The 20,214-nt window shown below is 48.8% G+C and overlaps 2 protein-coding genes across 5 annotated transcripts in view; one reads left to right on the top strand and one right to left on the bottom strand.

Annotated features, from left to right (window-relative positions):
• Window positions 1–6,164, top strand: part of LOC125960054 (potassium voltage-gated channel protein Shaw-like) — a 58,441-nt gene extending 52,277 nt beyond the window's left edge. For 2 of the 4 annotated variants that reach the window (XM_049693211.1, XM_049693210.1), the window contains one exon: window positions 4,059–6,164. In XM_049693211.1, coding sequence (XP_049549168.1) covers window positions 4,059–4,492 — 434 coding nt within the window. In that variant the 3' untranslated portion in view covers window positions 4,493–6,164. Of the gene's footprint in view, window positions 127–4,058 lie in introns of those variants that run through there. The other 2 variants (XR_007469816.1, XM_049693212.1) reach the window with 2 other exon arrangements.
• A 2,821-nt stretch (window positions 6,165–8,985) lies between these two features.
• Window positions 8,986–15,065, bottom strand: LOC125959549 (uncharacterized). The gene is made up of 5 exons (XM_049692373.1): window positions 14,804–15,065; window positions 10,546–10,695; window positions 10,288–10,451; window positions 9,334–10,206; window positions 8,986–9,279 (listed from the first exon to the last, which is right to left on the bottom strand). The coding sequence occupies exons 1-5, from the start codon at window positions 15,063–15,065 to the stop codon at window positions 8,986–8,988; spliced, it is 1,743 nt and encodes a 580-aa protein (XP_049548330.1).
• Between the last annotated feature and the right edge of the window lie 5,149 nt (window positions 15,066–20,214).

Raw genomic sequence — 20,214 nt, 5'->3', positions numbered from 1 at the left:
ACACACGCACACACAGATATGGAAGAGGAACGCAGCAGCACACGCACAGAACATGCCCACATCACAATCCGGTGTATCGTTCACCAACAACAACAACAACAACAACAGAGGCGATAACACCGAATGGCGGGTTAGCAACGTCTTCCAGCACGCCTGCGACACCCATTTGCAAACACTGTACAAGCCCCTTTTCACAACCTTCCCTTTCGTTTGGAATGCCAAAACCCCCTAATTCTTAGTCCGGTTTTTTTTTGTTGTGTGTCCACATCCCACTTAGTTAGCCTAGTTTGTTAAGCAACTGCGGGCAGCATAAATTCAACGAAAATTCGTGTTAATTTTAACGCTAGAGTGATCCCTAGTAGCGGTGTAGTTTTCCGTCCCATTTGCCCGAAATGCGGTATCCTAGCGACGCATCATTCGACTATCGAGTGACCAGCCAGTCCCGTTGGGTTGGTTGGACACCGGTTGTCATGAGCTCCCGGTTGCTTTTGTAGCACAAAATGCTGAATGCGGTGGTTGCGCTGGTTATGCGCTCGCAACCGTCTCCTTAACAACTGGAGTTGCCCACTAGGTATAGGTTGATTGCGATTGCGGTTTGTCGGTTGCCAGTGAGCGCCTTACGCTCTGTTGCACTGTTTTCATCATTCACTCGCAAGTCGCGGCAGACCAGCGCATTCACCGCCGCCGTAACATGGCCGCATTGTGCGATGAGATGACTATCTGAAGTAAGAGCCCATCGCTCGGTTCAAAACAATGACCATTTTTGAATGATTTACTCGTTTCGCCCAAACCTCCGTTGCTTTGAAAGTAACGAACGCTGGTGAGGGGCAGCGTAAAGAAAACAAAACAGGATCGCCCCGAGGGGCCCACACAAAGGACTACATTATATCGGGCAGATAGAGCGAGGTCAGAGAGAAATGGGCGAGACGAAAGTCGCCAATCTGGTCGCTCTAGCGCGAACCCCCAACCGGGGACGATAGTAACCCTGCACCGGATGACCAAAAAGCATTACAGAGATAGTGTTGCGTTGCGTCCTTTCCGTCGTTTCTACTTTGCTGCATCCACGGCATACCAGTGTTCTCGTGCTCCTGACACGATACGGTATTAGTGGCAGCGCGGCAGTTGGCACGTGATGCGGAACGCTTTGTTCTTTTGTTTTTTGTAATATTTTGCAACTTTTCCCATATCTTCCCTCTGGGTGCCCGAAGGATTCTAAGGGTGATCCCAAGGAAGCTTGGGTTGCCCCCGGAAGGTGCAACGGGGTTTTTGGCCACCATTTATCATGGCAACACCATAGCCGGTGCAGCCAGAAGGTCACGCGAAACTCTGCGGGAAGCTCTGAGGGATAAAGGGATTGATTCGGCCTCGCACTAATTCGTCCATTATCTCGCGTGTAATGTATCACCTTGTCGACAGGAGCGGCGGTGCATGACCGGTACATTGCATAACCCTTCTGTTAGCACTTTCATCAAAACGAAGGTTGTAACGGTTCGGTTCGAGACTGGCGCTGCACAGTTCACAGTCCCTTATCGGTGCTGGTGCGCTGCTACGAATAAAGAATCGAGTAGTGCGTCCCGTGGCCAATAGCAGTTGTGGCGCAGGATTTCGAGAATACTTTTGTTCGATTTTTCGGAAAGCAAAAAACATGACGGTCGTACATTTTTTACTCCCATACCTACCTCGGCTTTGTTCATCACAATGTTTCAATCGCAATCAACCGAATGGTAGCGGCCAAACCCAAGGCACCCTGGAATCAGATTGTATTTTGTGCCAACGCAACAATAACGGATGCAGGAGAAGGATGGATGAAAAGGGCACGCGCGTGTTGACATCGCCCGGATTGCCAATTGCTGACCAGAATGTTGACCCAGGTCCCGGTGTGCTGTAATCTAAGGGATCGGAGGCGGATTGGCAATCGACCGGCACTGCAAATATTTGAACAGAGCGCGGAGGAGACAATCCGAAGCGGAATTGGTTACAACACGTTAGTGTTGCTGCTTGTTTCAATTCACGCCAGGTTGAAGTATTTGTTGTGTTGTGGCCCGAACCGAAGCGCAAAACGTTGTTCGCTTAGTGCAGCGGAATAAAGGTAAAGCGTACGCTGCGGCTCCGGAACATAATTGATTAATCCCGGTGACACTCACGTACCGCTCGGTATTATGGAGCGTGACTCGAAACCCTTTTCTTGTGAAGAGGATAAAGTTCGTCTCAAAATTAAGTTTTTGGGATCCAGTTATGAGTCCCTTCATTAGTATTCTCCGCTCGTACATCGTTTTACTTACGTCTGCTGGATTGTAGGGCGATGAGCTCTCCAGCTAAACAGCCCCGAGATCTACAGATTACTCTTCATCGCAATGATGGAATGAATATATGAATCCAACGAAAGGACTGGAATCTCACGGCTAGAGAGGATAGAGAACAATCAGCCGCTTTGTCGTTGAATCACCGTCGCCGACAGCACACAATTACATGCAAATAATGACTCTCGCATTGTTAATTTATGAACCTATAAGTTTGTGCCCTGCTTGCGCCAACCCAAGCGAATGTTCCATAAATGTTTGATTCCGTTCTGTCGGTACCTGTAGCAGACGCACTATTAGCCTTTAAGCGTATCCCAATTTGACTGTGTGTGTGTGTGTGTGTGTGTGTGTGTGTGTATGTCCTTACCGTTTGTCAGTTAGTTATGCGTTGGGTGGTGAACTAACGTGCTCCCGAATCATCTGTCAACCACTTACTGCTGCCACTAGACGATCTCTATCACCTCATTAGCTGTAGCTGTTAAACCATGTCCCGTAGTCTGAGTGTTATTGTATGTGTGTGAGTGTATGTGTGTCTATGTGTGTGTGTGTGTGTGTGTGCGTATTCGTGTAGCTATTCGAAGTGTCCTTTTCAGGTAGTCATAGCATGAACTGCGTTCCGCGCAAAACACCGTCTCTGGAGTAGACGTAACGGTTCCCCTCTCAGCGATCATTCGTCCCTCGTTTCAACTCCCGTAACTATCTAGGAGCTGCGCCGAACCCGACTTCAGAAGCCGTGGGAACGATTCAATCCAATTGCTTCGCCGAGACACCTTCCAACCTCGATTCCAGATGCTGATGCTGAAAGCTGTTAAAATATTAAAAGAAATTATCTCTAATCTCCCACGCTTCATGATAAATTAACCATACCGATAGAACCGGGCGAGTTCGTCGTTTGCGCCTGCAGCGTTGGAAAAGTTCAAAAGCAGATGGCATCCAGATGGAAGTTCTGGAATGCTTAGCCCGCACAAACGATACAATTCGTTGGCTACACTGGAATGGGATTAACTTTTCGCAAAAGACTCGTTCTGGCAAATTCTGCCAAGTTCGGCATTATTGGTAGGACTTCGAGCAGCCAGACCATCAGATTCTGAACATATCTATGAACAACAGTCCCTAGCAATGTAATTTTGAAAGAAATGGGTCTAAACCGTGAGAGAGTTCATCGTTTTCAGCATCCCGGCGCTGTAGAAGTGTTGTCTAGTAGCGAAGAAAGTTCTGTCTGTTCCACTGCACTCTATTCTCTACAATCTCTACGTATTTAGTGTACTGTTTGACCTTAGTTCTAAGAAACACTATACTGGATCTGTCCCTGGTTGATAGTTACCACTAGCTAGATCGATGTTGATCCTGTTGTTGATTCAATGTTTCTTTGATTCCGTGAAACAATTTAGCAATCCCTTTCCAAGTACTTTCCCACTCCTACCGTCCTCTCTGACGATCACGACCTTATCGTCGCCTGTTGGTGCCCTTTAGGAACATCCCTCTGTATTTATCACAACCCCTCCTCTACCCCTCTCTTTCACACTCTCTCATATTCTCTACCTATCTCTGTCTCTTGTTGATGTCCTTGATTGCGATGGTTTTGTTTGTATTCGATTGTATGTAGCCATGTTGGGCATGTGTCCTGTTTGATGGAAAACCTCTCCCCAAAACCCTGTTACTCTGTTTGCTCTGTGTTCACGAACACGGCTGGACACGAACTCGCGGTGCCAAGGGTAGCAGTAATTTCAAGTGATCTTTCGCTCACCTTTCCCGCAGGTCCGATCGGTGCCAGTATAGTGGCCATGTGTCCGAAGAACGTAGGTCTGCACACGAATCCGGCCCTGGCCATGTGCAAACCGACATTCGAGATCCGGCCACCGACGATCACGCCGGCGATGCTTGTACCACGCGATGCTGGCTATAGGCCGGCGATGCTCACCATGACGACGACCAGCAGCAATGTGACGCTCAGCGGTGCTGCGACCATCACCACGACACCGGCGACAGGCGGCATCACCATTACCCCCAACAACAACGGCTCGACGGTGGCCAACAGCAATGCCAAAACGGTGGTCAGCAACAGCAAGAGCACGCACAGCATCGTGAAGAGCGCCAGCGGACAGCTCGGCACGGGTGGTGTTGGTGTGATGGTCAAGAGCAACGGTACGGCCAAGGAGCAGCAGCACAAGGACGAGAAAAGTTATCTTTGAGCTCTGCTGGTCTGCTGCACCCCAACTGTACATAGGTATACCGTAGGTTAGGTCTAAGTATCTGTGTGTATGTGTGTGTCTGTTTCCGTGTGTAATATTTGTATAAAAGCCGTAGCCGGATCGAGTTAACTTTCATCACGGTAGGTGGATTAGCGTAACGGCAGTCATTAGGTCATTTCACCTTTCGCTGTGAAATCAATGCGACCGACTCAACTCTCAATTATACGCCTTTACGCTTTGCGCCAAAACGATACAACAAACCCACTTTTTTAACAAACCAAATCCACACAATTACCGTTTAAGGATTCAGCCGCATTAGCGCAAGTGTAGCAGTAAGTGATAGATACAGCTATATATATATATAGATAATGAATATATATTTTTCAAACACTCAGCTCTTTACAGCTCCTACTTTACTATTAGCTCTCTCTCTCTCACACTCTCTATTTCTCGAGTAGTTCATTGTGCAGCCGATACGGCGTTTGCGTTGACTGCTGGTAACGGCAAGGTGGACGTGGCCTTTGCTGCCTCAGTCACCAGTTATCTTACGCACGCTCCAAAGGTTTCTCCAAAAACGAATTAATGTTAGGATGCTCTGCCCTGGGCACTGCAAAGGCCCTCTATCTGCTATCAAAATATTGAAAAACCAATGAAAACTTATAGAACATAGCACAACACGCTTCACCGCCGGGGATGGTCGCTGTTAATAATTTCGTGTAAAAATTAAAAACCCTGCTTTCAACCCTAAATTATGTACATCTTCAAATTTTCCTACCAAAACAATCGACCATCATCCCCAATACTGAGCACGGTTTTCGATCACCCTGTACCGCACCGATCCTGTTTGGTGAGGAAACTCAAAATAATTGCCGAAAACAAAACAAGTCTCAAACAAATAAATGATTCATAAGCATTAAATGTGATACAAGTAGCGTTTAAAGTAAAGCAAGAGCAAAACCGATGTAACCGGATGTAATTAGACAAATGAGACGGACGGGGGGAACGAGCAGAAGCGTATGTAAATGCTGGCAGCACCGGTGGCATACACTACCATGATAAGCACTTGTCTTTGGAATGGTGCCCCGGTGGCAGAAATATAATATATTTCAAAATGAAAAACATTAAAAGCAAGTAAATCAGTCGAATCTATTGCAACAAGCAAGACGGTTAATGTAAAATCAATACTCTTAACTGTTGGGCAAAAAGTGCACCAGCAACTACCAACACTTCTTTCAGCTAGCTAAGAATTACTATAATGAAAGTGCATAAGAAGCCGAAAGTCACAGCGCAGCGAAAGGCTAAGACGCAAATATGACATAGAAGCCAAAAAGAGGGATCAACAGATCTTGTTACGAATTATGCAACAAGTGTAAAACACTCTGCGAAACATGCAATGTTTGAATGCTATTACCTTACAATTATGGAAAGAGAAACAAATAGTTAAATCGCAAAGAAACAAGCGAACGAGAGACGCGCCATCGAAGGCTATTAATGTGCGCTTATGTTGTTCCTTATTCAATCTATTCTTTCTGGCTCCTTTACTGCTCACCTTCTTTTCACACCTGTTTTGTGCACATGGTGTAAACAATATAAAGTAAATAAATGAAAGAATATTTTATTGTTTTTTTAAAAAGCAAAGCGGCCAACTGCTTTTACATTCTACACACACACAAAAAAAACAGGCAAGTGGAACACTGTTGTTGCGAACGATAAAGAGATAAAATAAATATAATTACTACGAAAAAAATGCAGGGGAAACCGGAAAGCGTTACTTACTTATTTAAATTATTCCGGAACCATATCCAGCTTGGGAGTTTCACTCTTCGGCTATCACTCTGTTCAACTTCGCCTCCGATTTGTTGCTCCCCTTCGTGTTCTATTTATTTATTGTTTGTCGCCTTTATTTTTCCTTCCACCAAATGCGCTCCATTTCAGCCGAAGCAAAACCGGTAGCATCGTGATAAGGAAGCGATAAAGAACGGGACGAAGAGACGGAGCGAACTTCCCTTCGAGCTAGCTTCTTCGCAATCGGAAGCAACCCTGTGTCCTTTTGCAATCTGTGTTTCGGTAAAGATAAATGAAAATGGTGGGTCGCAAGCCCGGTTTTCTGCGGACTGCTTCTTCGGTATTGTTTTGGAATGAGAGAAAGTCAACCGAGAACTAACAATCCTGGTCACCACCGGTCTCTTTTTGGTCCCTCCACCGACGGGACTTGCTTAGTGAGAACCGATTTTCATTGCCGAGGTCAAGCAGCGGGACAGACCCCAAGCGAAGTGTTCGTATCGCAACCCAGCTGGAGGTAATAAAGAAGGAGATTAAAATTTCATTCTCCAGGGAGCACACAACGAACGGTTGGTCGGTCCGTCGGTCGGTCGGTCGGTCGGCGACAACGATAGCGAAACGCTTAAGATCACTCTCAGAGAACGACGATCCTGGCGAATCGTTCAAAGTTTTCCAGGGCCGGAGGAAAACTGCACCCTGCTGCCCTGCTACACATTTCTCTTGTTGCAGGGTTTTTTGTTGCTTTATTTTTTTTTTTTGTACTAAGAAGCCATCGAAAATTGCCCCGATTCCGACGCCGAGACGCCTTCTGGACCGTTGCCGTCGTAGAGCGAGAAGAAAGTTCATGAAGAAAGCATTACAGCTCCCCAGTCACGGACGTCGAATATTCGCTCCACGGGACACTGGTAGCGATGAGTAATGCCGAGCAAAAGCATGGCAACATTCAGGACATTTCGAGCAGAATGCGGACACCGCCGGCATTGGAGTGTGCCGGTGGAATTAAATCCGAATGAACGACGTACTACTAGCACCGCAGCTGCTAGCCCGGAGTTTTCCAATTAGGACCTTTTCTCGGTCATTAACGTTAGTTTTGTATGAAAAATGGCACAACTCAATGAATTTTCTCGGAGGAGCCTCGCATCGAGCAGTGAGTCGCTTCTCTAAATTGATTCCTCTTGTACGGAAGTAAACCACGACTTACGGAGGCGGGCATGCGTTGCTCTGGTTACTAGATATTATTTTTAGATCATGGCTTTTGCCGCAGCATGTCATCGAGGAATGCAAAACAAGAACCGGAATTGACCTCACGACGGGGCTTCGGTGTTTCAAGGAAACACAAAGCACTAGCCCAAACGAAACCAAACAAGCAAGTTTTCGCTAGTAATTTATGATTCTATATTTATATTTTCTCACAATAAACTTATCACTACTGTCCTTGCTATCGCTATCGATAAATTACACGCAACTGCTTACTCTTACACCCGTACTTTAGTTTTCTTGAAATATTCTTACAATATTATCAGCTTTAAAAACAGCAGCGTTACGTCTATAAAATACAACTCCATCCATCCCATCGAACCCCAGCACCTCTGGCTTCGTGTAGACTGGTGTCTGGTATGCCGGTTCATGTGGCAGTCCCGAAACAGCGCGCTCAGTCACGTGGTTCCGACATTTTATTTTTTATTTTTAAAACATCCAAGGGAATAATTTCTCATCATTCATCCACGATAAGGCCTGCCGGGTCTCAGCAATACCGCTAGAACCGATACCGGTTGCTTTTCACTCCATCTCCACCATATTTTCCCAAAAACCATCCGCAATCAATTGTTCCCAGCCATCTTCTTCAACCACTGGCGGCATCTTAAGTGCGACAGCGAAATCCAACACACCGTCAGCGGCTGCTCGAGATGCGATGCGAACAAAGAAAGACGACAAAACGCGATGGCGCGATGATAACGTTACTATCCAATGCTGTTGCGCAAGAAGATGCTCTCCTCCAGCTAGAAAGCACCGCAATTGGCGCCCCGTGAGGTGATAGAAATTATGTTTTATTGTCATCGTCTGGCACATAAAGCCGGTTGATGGCCGACGGGGCCTCGGCCCCCGGTGCGTCTCTGGGGAGCCATTCATCCATCGCAGCGCTACGATGAGGGTGGAGGGTTCATCATCATCGTGGCACGACCTACCGCACCTCTCCGCCAATGTACGCAGCACACATTAAACGCTACGCCGACGCAACGAGCAAACGTCGTAAAAGTCTTCATCCTCTGCCGTGGCCGCCGGGTCGGAACAGTTTCGTCCTCAACATTGAAATCATTTTTTATGATCCAACCGGCCGGTCGGTTCCATTTTTATTTCACCCAGCACACACACGCACACACACACACACACACACATACGAGATCACGAGTTAGGTGTGGTGCTCAAGGAAAGCGAACCGGTAATCGATTTGATTACATTTTAACTGAAGGCCCACGTATGGTGGCAATTCACGAAAGCCGCAAAAGTCCTCCGTACACACGCCACTCTATTTTCGTTCCTTTTGCTTTTACCGGGGACGTCACGATATCCCTGGTTGGTTGGTTGGTTGGTAATGGCAGAAAGCACTGACTGAAAGCTCTACGCACGCACCTCCTGGCACGCATTTGCGGTTATAACCGATTCGGCGACCTAAAATCCCCTCCGAAAACCTCTCAAGAGGTCTCAACCTCCTAGCCAGCGCACGGTATCTGGCTGTACTTGATGCAGGCACCCAAATTATCCTCCGGACTACCCCGATCGCGACCCTCACCGAAGTGAATGCCCAGACTGAACGGTGTGACCGATGTTTCCACCCGACACGGGGACACTCCGGGCGGGCAAAGCGAGTTCCCGCAGTGCACCGGCCGGCAGGTCGGTAACTCTCCCATTCCCACACCAATAAAGTCCTCCACGATGCAGGGAAGCGTGATGCGATCCGCACAGTTAATGCCCTCAAACTGACGACTCTGCCAGTGGCCTCGAGACTTTGACGACGCCATTGCGCGACCACCACGCGTCCTTTGGCCAGGTTTCTTGACATCCTCGACATCCTCGTCGAAGATGCTTCTCGAGAAGAACGACGGAAAGAAGCCATCGAAGAAACCACCAGCACCACCACCACCGGATCCTTCCTCATCGGCGGCCGCATCCGGATCATCGGCTGCCGGTTCCTCCTCGGCCGGAACCGGTTCATCCGCTGCCACCTCCTGATCCTCGGCTGCAGGGGCCGCTTCATCAGCATTTGTCACCTCAGGTGTCTCGACTACCTGTTCCGGTACCGTGTCGGCCGGAATGTCGGCTGCCGGTGCTAACGGATCGTCCGCTAGCGCTGGATCGGAGAACGGGCCCGTACCCGTTGCTGCTCCCGGAAGCCCTTGAAGGTTTCCCGTACCGGGAACTCCCGGTAGCCCGGTACCACCGGCACCAGCACCGGCACCAGTACCACCGGCACCTCCGGCACCACCACCACCTGCATCCGGTTCATCGCTTAGCTGGTTCGGAATGCCGATCCGGAACGATTGGTCATCGCACGGTTCGTACGCCACGGAGCACATGTTCTTTTCCTGCCGGATACAGGCCCGGTAGTTGTGGTTGGCCAGGTAACGCCCATTTTCGGCGAAATTAAACGTCTGTATCAGACCCTCGGTACCGGTGTAGTACTGCATACAGCCGCTCGGTGACCGCTGGCTGAACGGGATCTGCGAAACCCGGATCTCCCACAGGCGCTGGGCGAACGAACGGGATGCAAAGTTCATCTCCAGCTCGACCTCCTCGTTCGCACGGCTCTTCGGATTCAAATCGTAGTACAGATGCTGGCCCGAATTTTGACCGCACAGGTCGAACGGTACGACACCGCCAATCAACCGGAACAGATCCCCTTCGCACACACCCGTTCGGCGGTTCGGTTGTCCCTGCGGATGACAAAAAAAATGGAGTGTCAGAAGAAATCGACTTCAAAGTTCACATTCAGACATTGAAACAATTTAACTTACTAAAGCGAAATGGATGAACTCAAACTTGAGCTGCGACACCTCCGGGTTCATCAGCTTAATCTTGAGCTTGCAGCTGCCCAGATCCTTCGGTACGATGCCGGGAAAGCTGGGCGAAACGAAGTAGGTGATGTTGTTGGCGATTTCGTCGTTGCAGGTGGCGACGACTGCGTGAAAGATCAATAAAACGAACCATTACACCCGGCACCATCGCCATATTGCCTCCTCACGCGTGTGAGCACCACCAACACCAACACTTACAGACACAGCAAACACCGAAGCCGAGAGCGCACTGACCCCGGGCCTTACCGCCCTGTATGCGACACTCGTACACGTTCATGCACATGCCCGTCCGGCGTCCATCATCCGACAGACACTCGTCATCCACCGGCACTGGCAGGAAGTTCAAAACTGTCGAGAGAGAGATAGAGAGAGAAACACACGGGAGTCAATAGTGGTCATAGACGCGGATGCTGCTGCTGAATGCTTCACTGTTAAACTATTCATCAACTACGGGCGCTTCCAGTCGCCACGAGGTCCCGAGTAGAAGCATATCACCACATCAGACCGAGGCCTGCGAAAGATAATCCCCAATGCCGGGGCTTTCGTATCCTGGTTTGCCCCGAGGGGCATCCATCTGGACATGGGCAGAACCGCAAATAGGTTAATGCCAGCTACTGTCCGCTCCATCACTGCCTGTTGGCCCAGCAGCCTGGCAGCAGCCATTATCGGTTGTAAATCTAATGGTTTGATAAATGTATCGCTATCCGGACCGAAGATCCCCGGATCCGGCAGGAGCTACACAGGTCCGGGATTATGAGCATTATAATTGGAATCGCAGTCTCGGTCTCGATTCACGTACGGTGATTACGGGGTTCAGGCTTTGGCCTGATATAAGCTGCTATAAATTTGATCATAAATTCCGAATCATTACAAGCTACTGACAAGGACCGAAGGCAGCCACGGTCAGAGGGAATAATGGTTCATACAGTAAACATACGAGAACGTTCGTCATCCAATAGTTTTTAACGGTATCAAACGGTATCAATTGGATCATGTTTCGTGAAACAATTTGCTACAATAAGTAAAAGTAATAATGCTACTTTGGGTATTAGACAGATAAAGGCAGAATAACACCAGACAAAGGTCTATAAGCATAAATTCCTAACCTCAATCGAATGAACATATCAGGGAGCTATCAATAATAGAAGATTAGGATGATTGATTAATTCACGATTAAAGTAGTCCAGCTCAGTGGATAGATTCTATTGGTGTAGAGAAAAAAATGCTTTCGAAAAACATTTCAAATCTTTTTAACTATTGAATCATAAGCACTATAATATCACAATCGGATCAAAAATTAGAAACTGTTTAGACATAATTCAAAGTATTTTTAAAAAATATTACTTTTAAACTGATTTATAAACTTTGGGAGCTTTAGACGAAAATCTAGTGTAAACACCACTTTTCAATTTCCCGGGAGTTGAAAAAATGGTTTGCAGTCTGCAATATTATATAGTTTAAGCTATTTTAATTCTCCTTCTCTGTGACGATTCGCAAATTAAAAGGCATTCCGAATAAAAGCCCTAAATTTCTTGCAACTTTCATCGATATTATTTAATACGTTTACGTGACCGCCCAAGCTCCTTCACTGCAAAGAGATTCAATTTCGATCCGCCGAAACCAGGATTTCCCCGCCCGAGATCGTAATCGATTCAATTCGCCCCTAATCGAGCGATAAACTGGCAACAACCAGCATTCAATAAATCTAGCTAGCAAAAGTGAAAACCCCACCTCTGTACCGCCAGTCTCTTTGCAGTCCGTTGCCACCGCGCACGAACGGCACGAACGGAATTAATTGCAGCCAAATTGGCGAAACTTTGAGGGCGCATCCGGGATTCGCGTCCCCCGAATTGGAAATCGGAGACCGCAAACGAGATAATCGTCCGACTTCGTCCTTCCAGATGCTTCTTCGCGTCAACCATCAGCCAATCTAGCGCCAGGCTAGCGCTACGCGATCTACGATTACTTTGCAAACTGGCATAGATTATTCAGTTCCCAATTAGCCATCGCCGGCACCGTACGGCTTCGTCAGCAAACAAACTCGTTGGCCGAACCTCATCGTCCAACTCTCTGGCTGTGCAGATGGACTGTCGCAGTTGCACCGGGTTGCACACCGGTAAGATCGAACAACTTCCGGGAGGTCGCACGTTCTTCGGTTCGGTAGCTTACGAACTTACGGTGAGAAACTTTGTCCCAGTGCAAAGCACTGGCTGGAGCACTACCGGATGATGGTCCGTTGGTGAACGTTCAGTAGCATAGTTTATGCACTTCGGTCAATCCACTTCCACTACGGGCGCCCATTTTCTTACCAGTTAGAACACCGAATGCCCTGACTGCGGGAGGACTGAACGTATTGTTGAAGTTGCACAATCGATGTCCTTCCTCCTGGGGGGCAAGGTAGCAACCAGCACAAGACACGCCATTTTCTAAGCGCATTACAAGCACAGAAACCTGGACAACACGGGAGGTGACCGGACTGTTTCCAAATCAGTCGTTTGTTAATTTGGTGTCAGAGCTGTTTAACAAACTACCGCCCGCCAGCTCCCGGCCGTTACGAGGTGAGCATTACCGCCGGATGCACTTGTTCCTCCGGCTGCCGCTCCTGCCTTTCTTCTTGGCTCGAAGACCACAAAGAAAGGAAGCTTTCCGGCAGCTGGTGCATTGAGATTGGCAGGATGAATCTTTAGAAACTTGCTCGTCAGTTAGTTGCACGTCGTAACATTGGGTTGCTCTTGCTAGGTAGCAATGCATGCCGGACAAAGGGAGCGAAACATGGAAGCATGGGATGAATTGACTTGTTGATCGAAGAAAACTTTTGCTCGTAACACTCGGCGATTGATTTGTTGAACCGTAAACGGTCCGGAGGTTATGATTTGAATGTTAAAATAACGATGTTAAAGTGTGTCGAAAGTGGTAAAGTTTGTTTGAATACTGTGCTGGGAGCTAAAACCGGATCAAAGCACTAGTACTAGCACGTTGTTTAAAGCTGCATTGCAAAAGTCGTTCTGATATCTTCTGATTTGCGTTTTATAGTGCAACTTGTAAAGTGGATATGAGAAATCAGTAAGTGCAATCGTGAATATTCTTCGGTCTGATGCTACTGTTCCTTGAGGCACATGGAAGCTGGATGATAACTTATCACCTTTAAAGGATTTAAATAAATCGAGACATTCAATTAACACATAAGCAGATAAGGCATATGCAATATACAACATGTTAGACATATGTTAGCAAAAGTAATAAACTAAGAAACTGGTTAAAAGGATCAAAAACCAAAATTGTCAACGACTTCATTTCCTGAAGTCTGAAAATTAAACTGTTTTGTTTGTCAGCTTAAATTATATTTTTGCATCGATGTCAGCGCATCGACGGTGGCCGGCTGAAGCATCTGATGATGCTGTTCCAGTTCTCAGAAAGTCACCATAAGTCTCAAGTTGTGACGCCGCTTCGCGGAACGACCAGCATCAGCAAATGGGCAACATTGTTGCACATCTACAGCAACTGACCTGACTGTTGCAATCGACCTCAGCAATGTTATGAAAACAATCAGTTTCAGTTTAGATCAGCAAATAATTGCTTTTCACGGACTACATTTCGATCGTTTACGTTGAACAAATAAACTCTTTTTATTCTACGCCTATCAACCTACGAGCGGTATGTTAAACAATATTTTGTGTAGTATCACAAAATTTATTCTCTCAAATAGAAATTTATAAGAATAGTATGAACTGTGAATTGTATAGTCAATTTTTTATAATCAATACATTTAAATTGAAAACATTAATCATTTTGAAGTCACAAAATTGTGCTGTTGAACAGAACAGAATAGAAATCGTATTATTTCATTATAGTAAATGACCTCCCCACTACTTTATTTTTGTAGAATATCTCAAGACATCAAAGACAAATTTCTTCTTACATTAAGGAAGAAAGATATAGAGTATCATAACGCTTTTTACCAACCAAAACATAAAATGAAATGCATTTTGGCCTCTCTCTCGCCACAGACCACTGTCCGAACCTCGGAGCTTCTGCTCGCTGCTGCATCGTCATTCACAAAACGGTGCATCAATAAACGATGGATGATCCAATACGAACGGTGCAGCCTCGTCGTCGTGCAACGCTCGATCGATTCCCCCTGCCCTCCCCCCCCTGGGGGGCTCCCGGACAACAATCCGGTTTCCTACTTTCGCACTCCTACTCCACGCTGCAGGTTCGCGCTTTCTCACCGACAGCGAACCACACCACCGGAACCTTCCGGGCGGTTCCAATGTGCCAATGACAATCCCAAACACGCGAATTCATCTTGCTCCTTCCCTCATTATCCTCATCGCATCATCGCGCGGCCACCAACTCTCACTCATTTCCCTTCCTTCTCGCGTCCCAAAACACGCGACGATTAGCGACAGCTTTCACCCTTCCGGAGCAGAAGGGCCACCGTTAAACTTGTGCTTACCTTTTGCGGACCGTCCTCGGCCACCGCTACCACCACCACCACCATCACTGACCGCCAGACTGTTGCCGTGGCTTGCGTCACCGTAAAAGGAAGTTTCGCTCGAACCAACACCACTGTCGCCGCCGTAGCTGTACCGACTCCGCGGATGACCGGCCGAACCGGTCGGGACAATTGGGTCAAAGGAACCGTTCGACCTTGCCCGTGACCCACCCGTGAAACCAGCATCCCCCGCTGGTGCACCCCAGATGTCGTACGTTTTCATCGAGGGCCACGATTTGGCCGCAAGCGAAGGAGCACCGAGAACGGCCGAGCGCCGGCCACCCTCACCACCCCAGACCAACCAAACAATGGCGATCGTCCACAGGAGTCGCTCGATATCGGGACTACTCCACCATAATGTCCTTTCGTTTCGCTTGCTGGCCCTTGCGGGAGCCATTTCCGGTTCCGGTGTTGGAATGCTCCCCCTTTTTATCTGCCTTCAGTCGATCCACCGAATCTTCCTATCCACCGAGCACTCCACGGGAATGGGATTTCAATAATCCGAACCGGTCTCCATTTTCGGTCGCGTTTCCCTTTCTCGGACCATAACTTTCGGTTCCGGCATAATTGGAAATGATTGCTCCACGCGACCCAACCCACCGGTGGGTGTGGGGTGTAATGCACTAACAACACACACACACACACACACACACACAAACGTGGGGTTCACTGGGGTCCCGGGTTCTTAAGCTTTTTATGGCACGATCCTGTGTTCCGGCGGGTTTTTCCTCCCTCCCCTCCAGAACCGTTGTTCTCGCTACACTTCCGGTCTCAGTTGCGTTTCGGAATGTTCACTCCAGACACGGGGCAGACCGGCCATTCTTTCGATTTTCGATTTAATTCCGGGAGCGGCTTTTTTATGGCTTGTCCCTGCTAGAGTGTACACTACACCCGGCCTACTGGACCCGGCCTTCCTCCCCTAATACTAGGCAAAGGTCGTCGACGTCGTCGAAGAAGGCTACGAAAACAATAAATTATGCGGCCATTACTTTTCGTTTACCCCCCAAAAACACACACACACACTGGGGGCAAGGACACGAGGAATCGAGTCACACAAATCACGCGAGAGACACACACACAAACACACACCCTTTCCAGCTAGCACTACATTACACACGCGACTCGCGCGCATCGATAGAATGCTCTTCTTCCGGTCACCGCAAGCTCCCTGGCAAATGGCACACTAGCATTTGCATGGTTTGTTGTTCTCCACGACCGCGTTGGGAGCGCGTCGTGTACTCTCGGACCACGCCACGGACACACGCCAACTCGGGAGGGAGAGTACCCGTTAAATTAATGCACAAATTATAACACTTTGGTAGCAGGAGGGATGGTTGCACAATGTTGTTGCCGGTGGCTTCTGGGTTGCAAATTATCACTCCGTTCTTATCACTCGCCCACCACAGGGTGCCGCCGGGTTGCGAGAGCCTTTCGGACGCTTAGTATGCTTTGCATAGCACCGACCGGTAAGGGAAAACCATTTTCACGCCGTAAATTCTTGCTCGCGCGACCGTACGACGCGACGAGTGTGTGCTCTGGATGGAAGGGACACACACACACAACACTTTCACAACGCGCTTTGTTGTACTCCCGGGCACTAAACAACACCGGTGGTGGATGATGATAATGATGGTGCTGCTGCTGCTGATGCTGCTGAACGGTGAGAGTGAGAAGAACAATTTGAAGAATGTTATTATGCTTGGAGTGGCAAGAGTTCTAGGAGTTCGTAGAGAACCGTAGGGATGCCTTTTACATTGCTGGCCGCTGGCGCGATGAGACGATTGACATGGCTACTTGATTTTCAGTGATTGAAAGTGCGCTTCCAAAGCGGTTGCTAGGAAAGGGAAAAGGCTGCGCGCAAAGCAGTCATGGCTGCCTCGATTGCAGTTCATCTCGAGATCGATATGTAAATGATTTCGAATGCTTGTTAACGATGATTAAGCGCCAATCGATGCACATTCACACACACACATCCAGTGCTGACATTGACCCCTCGGAGCAACTTTCTTCGCCGCAAACTAGTGTCTACCTTCGTCACAAATTGTCACTTTTCTGTGCGCTCTCGGCTTCCACCTTCCAGCACTTTCTGCAGTGACCACTAAGGCACTCGGTCAGCCTGGGCTCGGATGCTGGGAACCACCGGGCCACACAGTTGGCCAGCTGGCACGCACAGACCACAAGATCGGATGGGCGAGACGTAGGGGAAGTAGTGGCAGAGCAAGAGAGCGAGAGACATCCAGCAAAAAACTTTCTCCAATTACACTCGTACCCTTCGCGCGTATGTGTCTTTTTTCGTATGATCCCGGTTCCTACGGGGCCACGGGTGGGGTGGTAAGAGGTCCCACAACCCTCCCACCACACCGGACCGTTCCGGGATGTCCAACAAAAATAATGTAAATTTAATCACACATCACCACCACCACCACCACCACCATCAGCTTGCCGTCGATGGAGAAAATGAAGTTTCAATCCGGTGTACGAGCGGCGAGGAGTGGGTCTTTGATCCTGCACCCCGAATTCCGCACCCCTTTCCACCCCAGGTTTTTGCTTTTAATTTCACGGCCACGATAACCAATTACTGAAGTGGACTACTGATTGGAATCACGTACGTGATGCGGTGACGACCGCCGCGATGGAATTTGCATTTCGCTTCTACACACACGCAAGCTCCCAAGTCAATGTAGCGCGCGGTCAGTCCCAAAAAGTCCAAAGTTAATCACATTCCCCCCCCCCCCCCCCCGGGGGCTTTATGAATAGATTAACTTATTAAAATGGAAGCTCAGTTCTTCACAGCCACACTCACAGCACAACCCGACACAATGACGCACTTGATCGAAGCAATTAAACTGTAATATGCTCCCGGGCTTACAAGCAAGATCGAGACCAACGCACCACGATGCTGCTCACTGCACGTCCGTTCCGACTGATCACTGAAGACGAACAGACAGGACCGTGCAGCAGCAGCAGCGCCAGCAGCAACCACGCTCAGTTCGGCGAGATCACTTTCTTCGACCGCTTCTTCGACCACTTCTTCGGGCCTTTCCATGAGTCACCACGACGAGCGCGCCATCGCGTGCCATCGAATGCACGACGCGATGATCGCGCCCGGGGGGAGCAAGAGAGGCTGCGTCTGGCTGGCGTTGGCTCTGGTGGCTGCACCCCAGAGGAGGTCAAATGTTTGGCTTAACTACTGGCTACTGTTTACAGCCCGCACCTTAATGATCCTCTTCGAGTCGAGAGCCGACCGCCAAAGGGGTCTCGGTGACGAGTGATCTCGGTGACGACTGACAACAACCAGAGAGCCTGCCCACGGTGAGACTTCCGGGGGCCACACGATGCAGATAAAACAATCTCCCGGATCATCGTTAATGCTCTGCTCTGTTATTTGTGTATTAACTTTCGCGAGGCTCGAGTTACGAATTATCATTAATCCGAGATTAGGAAATGTGTCAGCCAGGTCCGCGAGGGCACGCGTCCGAATGGGCCAATCCATCAAAGTTTAAAGCATCAGATCAGCATCAGAGATGCTGGCAATGGCTCTGCTAGTGAAGGCTGCTGGCCAAGGTTGTTTGAGTTTCGACCGCGGCGGCGGAGGTTCGGTTTGCTGTCCACCACTTAAAAACGCATTTCGCGGAGGCTGCGATGCCCGAGATGGGCTCGAAATGATAGATTGGCTTTCCACCTCTCGAGTAGTCCCCCTGTTCCCCCGGGAAAGGGGGGGGGGGGGGTCAGTAACCACCTACCGACCATTTCCGTTTGATCGATCGATCGTGGGCCGGTCGCGCGCGCCATCGGTACCTCGTTAATCTTTTTTCCCCGAAATGTTGGCCCCCCCCTGTTGGTGTGTCCTGTGTAAAGATAGTATTTCAGACACAGCTGCTCTCGTCCCCCTTTTAGGCACACGACCGAATCAAGGGTCTTCCTTTTCGGGACACTTTTGTTTCGCCAAAAAACGTTGTGTGTTTCGCTCGATGACGATGTAGCACGCAAAACCCAAAGCCCACGTCATACGTCTGTCGCTTGTGGTTTGTGACCTACATTAGCGGCGCTTCCCCCGTTTGGGCGTATTATCGGTGCTTCTTCTTTGCTTTGCTTGGTGTGCTTTACGCACCAAGAAACAACAAGCAAACGGCGTCGGTGTCGAAGGCGGTTAAACGGTTGATTGCGTCTTGGCCAAGGGTGGAGTGCCGTATGGGAAGACCGAGATCATCACGTGATCCACAATGTGCACACCAGAGAACGCCCTTCCGTTGACGGAATCGGATCGGAAATGCTTTCTTCGCGCGGGCGAAAGCGTGCCGGATGAAACGGCGGACACTCAAAAACAAAAAAAACCCGGTTAACCTTCACTTCCAACGACAGCAAAACTAACGTCCTCTCGTATGGTTTTAATCTCGTTTAGGTTCCCCCCCTTTAATGCCCTGCCCCTCACTCGCCGCAGCAGCACGATCACGACACTGATCGCTGCTGGCTCGATCGCTGGGAGTTTAGATGTAATTTCACTTTTCTTTCAATTGCTACTTTTGCTGCATCCTCCATCCCCACGATGATGCTGCGACGACGGCGACGGCGACGACGACGACGGTGACTCTCGGTGGAAAGTGTTTCCGATGTTTCCACCATCATTCCACACCCCGCTGCTACATTGTACCCGCGGTGGCATTCCAATCCACCGGGGGCAGACGTACGGAGAACGAAACGAAAGTCTCGAGTGCTCGTTGCCGTCGTTGTCGTTGCGTGTTGCCGGTTTGTTGGTTTATGTTGCGACATGTGGTAGTGTGCCGGGGCGTACACCGGCGTAGCGACACCTTGCTACGACGTGGGGTTTGTGGCGGTCCCGGGTTCATAAGGGCATCTGCTATCCATTAACACATCAATCGACCTTTCATCTGGCGCGGTTGAGCGCGGTGTTTTATGCGGTTCAGGTTAAATGCCTCGCACTTGCTGGTGCTCGACCGGAATTGGATGAGTATCAAGTAACATAAACATAAGTTTGGTTTTGAGGTCTCCTTGGCGCAACACGTGAACTGACTTAGAATGCGAAAGGAATGGGGAGATGTGGTTTGAAGATATTCAGATGTGCATCGTTCTTGTCAAAAAATATTATTTATTCGCAAATAAATCATCGGTTTTGATAGCACAAGTGACGAGGATATTTAACTTAAGCTAAGTAACAGGTTAGACTGAGGTTACTCGGCCTCATTTTTGCGAAGAAATCATTCAACTTAATTTTTACAAACAATAATCTGCTCAAGTTTGGGGGTTTGGCCCCGGTTCAAATAGTATGGTTTAGAATCCTCTTTCGTTGTTCCTGGGGCTTTTTCGGGTCTTTTTGGGGATCTTGCTGCAGTCCCCCAACTAGCCCCACCCCC

The sequence above is a fragment of the Anopheles darlingi genome, chromosome 2 (genome assembly GCF_943734745.1).
Source record: "Anopheles darlingi chromosome 2, idAnoDarlMG_H_01, whole genome shotgun sequence".
NCBI classification, from domain to species: Eukaryota; Metazoa; Arthropoda; class Insecta; order Diptera; family Culicidae; genus Anopheles; species Anopheles darlingi.
The sequence above is the reverse complement of the archived record's forward strand: the minus strand, read 5'-3'. Positions and strand labels throughout refer to the sequence as shown.